General features: G+C 44.6%; 1 protein-coding gene across 2 annotated transcripts in view; it reads left to right on the top strand.

Annotated features, from left to right (window-relative positions):
* Positions 1-766: 766 nt before the first annotated feature.
* The window catches only part of isca1 (iron-sulfur cluster assembly 1), a 41,414-nt gene continuing 34,445 nt past the window's right edge, over positions 767-7,735 (top strand). For both annotated transcript variants that reach the window (XM_060845236.1, XM_060845241.1), the window contains exon 1: positions 767-952. In XM_060845236.1, the coding sequence (XP_060701219.1) occupies positions 869-952 (84 nt within the window). In that variant the 5' untranslated portion in view covers positions 767-868. The remainder of the gene's footprint in view (positions 953-7,735) is intronic.

Genomic DNA, 7,735 nt, shown 5'->3' with positions numbered 1-7,735 from the left:
CATGCTAAATTACCCCTAGTGTTAGGTAAGGGGTAAATGTAGGGGTATGGGTGGGTTGCGCTTCGGCGGGTCGGTGTGGACTTGTAGAGCCGAAGGGCCTGTTTCCACACTGTAAGTAATCTAATCTATATGTTTGCAATAAAAACAGCTCTGGACAATTATCACCACATTAACAATGCCTACAGTGGGGGTGGGGGGAATGCGGGATTTTGTAAGATTGATAATTAATATCAGCGTTCAGGGTTTTGGATGAAAATCATTCGGAGCTGGGCAATTATGAATTTAATATGGGAGCTACTTGAAGATTATGATTTGGAAATGCTTGTTATGGCTGGGGTGTGCAAAGTTAAAAATCTCACAACATCAACAGGGTTTATTTGGAAGCACTAGCTTTCAGTGCGCTGCTCCTTCATCAGGTGGTTGTGGAGTATAAGATCGTAAGTCACTGAATTTATAGCAAAAGTTTACAGTGTGATGTAACTGAAATTACACATTGAAAAAGACCTGGATTGTTTATTGAGTTTCTCATCTTTTAGAATGAACATGTTAAAACCAATACACTGAACTACATTCTCTAAAGGGCAATATTTACCAGTAGCTGCGCTACCATCTTGTTTTGGTCTGTCACCTTGACAGGGCGGAGGGGGGTGGAGATGTTTTACCATGCAGCTACGTCATTGGCTGAAACCGGGACCTATTATTGAAGTTACCAATCGGATTGTCGGTTACTGTGAGGTGAGGGGGTCCTCCAGCCTCCACCCCTTTCCCTCCTTCACTCCTCCCTGACCCTCCTCCTCCTCCCCCTTTCTCTCTCTATCTATCTCTCTCTCTATCTCTCTCTCTCATTCCCTCTCCTGACCTCTACAATATGTCTGGCTCTATACTGAGAGCCTCTATTAGAGCTGTCGGTGCCAGGAGACGGCTAGTTCCCACAAGAGCAGCGCTCACTTTGGTAAGTTATATCACTCTCTTTAATATTCCAGAACCGGGGCTCCCGGGGGGGGACCGGCCGGGGGTCAGCCAGCGGCCCCGGGGGGGACCGGCCGGGGGTCAGCCAGCGGCCCCGGGTGGGGGGGGACCGGCCGGGGGTCAGCCAGCGGCCCCGGGGGGGATCGGCCGGGGGTCAGCCAGCGGCCCCGGGGGGGATCGGCCGGGGGTCAGCCAGCGGCCCCGGGGGGGATCGGCCGGGGGTCAGCCAGCGGCCCCGGGGGGGATCGGCCGGGGGTCAGCCAGCGGCCCCGGGGGGGATCGGCCGGGGGTCAGTCAGCGGCCCCGGGGGGGATCGGCCGGGGGTCAGCCAGCGGCCCCGGGGGGGACCGGCCGGGGGTCAGTCAGCGGCCCCGGGGGGGATCGGCCGGGGGTCAGTCAGCGGCCCCGGGGGGGGACCGGCCGGGGGTCAGCCAGCGGCCCCGGGGGGGATCGGCCCGGGGTCAGCCAGCGGCCCCGGGGGGGATCGGCCGGGGGTCAGCGGGAAGCAGCTTCGTTGGTTTAGTTGCAGTGTTGCCGCTGTACTTAGGTGGTCTGTCTCCTGTCACAACGTGGAACTCCAGATGTTTGGAAAAGGGGGAATCTTGTTTTTATTTTACGTAATGGTTGGTAAAGGGCTGCTCTCTTAGAGAGAGATGGGCGAGGGGAAAAGGAGCTTTCTTCATGGTCACCTTAGCCGGTGTGGGAATTGGACCCACGCTTGTTGGCATCCCTCTAATTCACAAACCAGTCAACTGAGCAAACAGACCGCTCCTCCCGCCGAATTAATGCTATCGCCATACACCACGATTTGCATGGTGTTGATATTGTTGTCATACTTTATTCAAACCCCTCCCTTCTGTCAAGCACACTTTCAAAAAAATGCAAAGTGATGGAAGTACTGGACAAGTCAGGCTGCATCTGTGGAGTGAGGAAACGAAATTAACGTTTCACTTATGACCTTTCAGATCACTTTACGTTCGATCTTGGGAAGAAACTCTTCCAATATTTTGTTTCGAGAAGGCCAAAATACAAGCGCAGGGATGTATTGCTGAGGCTGTATAAGACACTGTCTGTTTGGCCAGACTGCAGTTAGCATATTAAGTAGTTTTGGGCACTGTAATTAAGGAATGATGTACTGGCCTTTGATGGAATACAGAGGCGGTTCACAAGAAAGACCTCAGCAATGAATTGCTTGCCATTGAGCATGCGGAGTCTGCACTTGGAGCTTAGAAGGATAAGGGGGTGGGGGAAGGGAAAATCTGATTGAAACTTACAGTATACTGAGAGGCTGGATAGAGTGGAGGTAGGTAAACTGTTGCCACCAGCAGGATTGATTTAGAGCCCATGGGGACACCTTAGGGTGAAGGGCCAACTCTTTTGAACTGAGATGAGGAGCAATTTCTTCGGCCAGAGGACAGTGAACCAAGTTTCTACTTTGCAACAGTGCCAAAATGACTCATCGAGTCATGACATCCTAACTGAATGTTACAAAGGTGAGCCATTCCTCCTCAACTCTTTCCTCCATGACATCATCTGATTTTGATTTTGCTTATTTGTTGCTAAAATTCTCATTCATGCTATTGCTACTTCTAAATTGGATTATTCCAACATCCCTGGTGAATCTTCCATATCTTACTAACCGCTAAAGTTATGAATTGCGATACTTCTTTTATGATTTGATAGACACAAATGGAATAGGCAACTACATCTAGCTGGATGATGATGGACAACTATAGAAGGAGAATTATGTGATTTACTTTGTAAAAGACTGAGAAGGATGGTGAATAGCTTACTCTTGTCACAGTCACATACGATGTTATTTGCTTCTTGGATAAAAATTTCATTTGGTTTTGTGCTGGGGCAGAAATCTCCATTAGAAGAGGTGAGAGAACCATTAACAACGTCAACACACACCAGGTTTTGTGAGAAAAAAGTTGAGATAATAGGAAATAGGTCCTATGGACAAGATGCCTTGGAAGGATCATGAGGGCAGAGAAGGAAGAAATTAGAAGAAGGAGACTAGTTCATGGCTAGGACAAGCAGAAGCTTTGGAGGAAGTGTTGTCCTGAGAAGTAGGGAAAGCAAGGGATATGACTGAGGTAGCTGATATGTTCTCCTTAACTTTTTATGACAAAGAAATACAAACATTAAAAACAATATTCTTATATCGAAGTTTGGTGGAAAGGAAAAGAAAATTTAAAAGGATTTCTTGTAATAAAAAAAAACAGGCTTTCTTGGCATTCCATAAAGATCCTAGAATAGTAAATGGTTTTCATGTTTGGGAGAAGCCCCCAATAGTCCAATCAGATCTGATATTGCATAGTTAAACCAAGTCTGAAGAGGGATCACTGGACTTGAAACATTTAATGCTATTTTGTCTGTACAGAATGCTACTGGACCAGCTGAGGTTTTGCAGCAATTTCTTTCTTTTTTTTTGTCTGGGTTAAACCAGTTGTTTAGCATATTCACAGAAGTCTTTATCCAATGGACTTCAAGGAGCAGAACTGAGAGAAGGGCCATGCTGAAAAAGTCATTTTAATAGGATTGAAGGTGGGGTTGAAAATTTGGTTGTGAAGATCAGTAACTGCAGAAATGGGGTGGTCTAAGGAGCTGAGAAATAGAAATTGCATCTGGGAGAGAGAAGGAAGTAGGGTTTGGAGGGGGAAATAAATTGTAGATGACAACTTATACAGTAAAAGCATCAGAGATAATCTTATCTACAATCAATAGAGGTGAGTAATGCCACAAGATAGTCAAGTAGTTCACCATAAATATGAATAATGGGTAATTTTATATTGAGGGTGAGACTAAAGAAGGATAGGAGAGCACGGATTTCAGGAGAGAAAATTGAAATTGAGAGAATGAATTGAAAATTAAAATCACCTAGCTACTCAGTGCTGTGTTGAAACTGGGAAGATGATAAGGGATGTGTTGCACGCTGAGCAACAGCATTTCAACTGAGAGGTGAGGGCTTCAACAGGATTAAAGTGCTGAAAGCAAAAAAAACTGCAAAGAAATAAGGGGACCAATCATACTGAGGCTGTTAGATTCAAATAGTGTGGTACTGAAAAAGTTCATCTGGTCAAGTAGCATCTGTGGATACAAAACAGAATTAATGTTTCAAGTTCAGTGATCGTTCTTCAGATCTGGTTTAACTGTGCCATTTCAAATCTGATTGGACTATTGGGGTCGTTTCCCTAATGTGAAAACCATTTACTATTCTAGGGTCTTTATGGAATGCCAAGATTTTTTTTTCTTTGTTGCAAGAAATCTCCTGTCCCTTAGATGTTGCCTGACCTGCTGTGCTTTTCCAGTGCCACACTTTTTGACTCTGATCTCCAGTATCTGCAGTCCTCGCTTTCTCCTGAGGCTGTTAGATGTTTACTTTGGGCAAAACTAATATCTACGCTAAATGCAGAAGGTCACTGGGTACTTTGCAGGTGTTTACTTTAATGTTCAACAGTGTGCTAATGTTTCATTATTAGTTATAAAAGCAATTACCCTTAGAATACAATCCCTACAGTATGGAAACAGGCCCTTCGGCCCAACAAGTCCACACAAACCCTCTGAAGAGTAACCCACCCAGACCTATTCCCCTACCGTACATTTACCCCTTACTAATGCACCTAATGTACGCACCCCTGACCAATGGCCAAATATGGCCAATTCACCTAATCTGCACATCTTCAGATTGAGAGAGGAAACCAGAACAGCCCGAGGAAACACTTGCAGACACAGGGAGAATGTGCAGACTCCACACAGTCACCTAAGGCTGGAATCGAACCCAGGTCCTTGGTACTGTGTGGCAGCAGTACTAACTACTGAGCCACTGTGCTGCCCATATCTGCTGTGCAAAAATACATTTCCCTGACCTGGAATCAAATCTAGGCCATTGTGGCGTATTGCCAAATCCTAACCATGATACCACCAGGAAGCCGAGATTTTGTTATAAGATGCACTTCACCACATTGGACTGTCTGGGCAAGGGTATTGGTGTCATTGAGTGGGAGAATGTCATTCTCCCTCAGCCAGATTTTTGTCACGGCTGTAATGTTGATGGAATTTTACATAATGAGCTTGTAAATTGCAAAGTTTTATTCTTGAATCAAGTGACAATCTGAAGGGAAATTTGGCGAGGTGATAACTGGAGCATTAGCAGAATCCACAGGATCAACTCTGGTGAGCAAATTGACAAGGTCACTATCCATGAGAAAGTGAGGACTGCAGATGCTCGAGATCAGAGTCTAGAGTTGGATGCTGGAAAAGCACAGCAGGCCCGGCAGCATCCAAGGAGCAGGAGAATCGATGTTTCAAGCATAAGCCCTTCACTACCCAGTCAGCACAGTGTACCTCCAATTCTTTTTACTTACAGCTATATCACACTTTAAATGAAATTTATTGTTCTTCAAAATTAAGAAGCCAATTAGGGTTCTCTTCAGTGAAACAAAGCAATTTTGTGACTTAATAACCAAGAAAAATGATAAAGCTCAGCATCAAGCACACAAACACAAGTACAAAGTTTCAAAAGTAGGAGCAGAATTCTTGAGTTGTAATAGTTGAACCTGAGACTACAGCTGTTTAGTTGATGCCAAAGTTGAGTAGACTGCAGGGAGATTTCCAGAAGACACTTGATAAGATGCCACATCAAAGGTTATTGTGGACAATAAAAGCTCATTGTGTAGGGATGTATATTGGCATGGACAAAAGATTGGAAAGCTGATAGAAAACAGGATAGACATGCAATTATATAGTATGGAATAAGCCCTTCGGCCCATCAAAGCTGAGCAGTACTTAGTCCATAGCCTTGAATGTTATATCTTGCCAAGTGCTCATCCAGGTACTTTGTAAAGAATGTCTCTACTACCCTCCTCAGTAGTGCATTCCAGACTAAATTTTTAAAAAAAATTCTCTTCCCACCTGCTGCAGCATCCTCCTGCCTCTCACCTTGAACCTGTGTTCCTTTGAGACTGACCCCTTCATCTAAGGGAAACAGCTCCTCCTTATCCACTCTGTCCATGCCCCTCATAATCTTGTACACCTCAATCAGATCAGTCCTTAGTCTTCTCTGCTCCAATGAAAATAACTCTAGTTTATCCAACCTCTCTTTATAACTTAAATTTTCCATCTCAGTCAACACATTGGTGAAACCTCTCTATACCCCCTCCAGTACAATCATATCCTTCCTGTAATGTGGAGACCAGAACTGTACACAGTGCTCTAGTTTTACCAAAGTTCAATACAGCTCCATCATTATTTCCCTGCTTTTGTAAACTATGCCTTGATTAATAAAGACAAATATCCCATATGCCTTTTTCTCCAACCTACTAACGTGTCTTCTGCCTTCAGAGATCTGTGGACAAACATGCCAAGGTCCCTTTGTTCTACAGAACTTCCTAGTGTCATGCCATTCATTGAATACTTTCTTGTCAAATTACTCCTTCCAAAAACCTATCACCTCACAATTATCAGGATTGAGTTTCATCTGCCACTTATCTGCCCATTTGACCATTCCATATATATCTTGTAACCCAAGACGCTCATCCTCACTGTTAACCACACAATCCAATCTTTGTGTCATCAGCAAACACCCACACAGTCATCTAAGTCACTTTAATAAATGACAAATAATAGAGGATCCAGCACAGACCCCTTTGGTATGCAACTAGACACTGGCTTCCAGTCACTAAAGCAGCCTTCTGTCAAAACACTGTCAGGTGAACCAATTTTGAATCCACTTTATCAAATTACCCTGTGCCCCATGTGCACTTGCCTTCTTCATAAGTCTCTTGTGCGTGCAATCTTGTCAAAGGCTTTGCTGAAATCCATAAAAATCACATCAAGTGCACTATCTGGTCACCTCAAAAAAACTCAATCAAATTTGTTAGGCATGACCTCCCTCTGACAAAGCCATGCTGGCTATCTTTGATCAGGCCTTGCATCTCCAAGTGGAGATAAAGTTCACCTTTAAGCCTGTCAACACCTCTGATACCTTTTGCTTCCTATGTCAATTTGCCAAAGAACCTTGCAGTCTCTCTGCTGGGTTCCATTGTTTCATCCTCATTCTTTTAAGCAAAACTTGATGTAAAGTTTTGGTTCCGCATTCTACCAAAGTCCTCTAGCTCCACCCATAGATTGCCCCCTTGGTACCTAATGGGACCGACACGTTCCCTGGTTATTTCCCTTCCCATTGATATACTTAGAGAATATCTTGGGATTTTCTCTACTTTTACCAGCCAGAGCTTTCTGATATCCCCTCTTCCCTTTCCTAATTGCTTTCTTAAGCTCCACCCTGCACTTGCATGTGTGAAAGTGCCAGTGTTGGACTGGGAATGACACAGTCAGAAGTCACATGACACCAGGATTTTAAGATTTTAGATTAGATTCCCTACTGTGTGGAAACAGGCCCTTCAGTCCAAATCCACACCGACCCGCTGAAAAGTAACCTACCCAGACCGATTCCCATACATTTACCCCTGACTAATGCACATAACACAATAGGCAATTTAGTGTGGCCAATTCACCTAACCTGCGTATCTTGGGATTGTGGGAGGAACCTGGAGCACCCGCGGTATTTGAAATCACAAGCTGTTGGAGCACTGCTTCTTCGCCAGGTGGTGTGGAGGGAAGTGTATAGATACAGAATATGCCATTATCTTTCTACCTATATATCTTACACCTATGCGCTTCACTGCACTTCACCTGACAAAGGAGCAGTGCTCCGAAAGCTTATGATTTCAAATAAACCCATTGGACCATAACCTGGTGT

This window comes from Hemiscyllium ocellatum, chromosome 2 (genome assembly GCF_020745735.1).
Source record: "Hemiscyllium ocellatum isolate sHemOce1 chromosome 2, sHemOce1.pat.X.cur, whole genome shotgun sequence".
Lineage (NCBI taxonomy): Eukaryota > Metazoa > Chordata > Chondrichthyes > Orectolobiformes > Hemiscylliidae > Hemiscyllium > Hemiscyllium ocellatum.
Note: the sequence above shows the minus strand (reverse complement) of the source record. Positions and strands in the feature narration are given on the sequence as shown.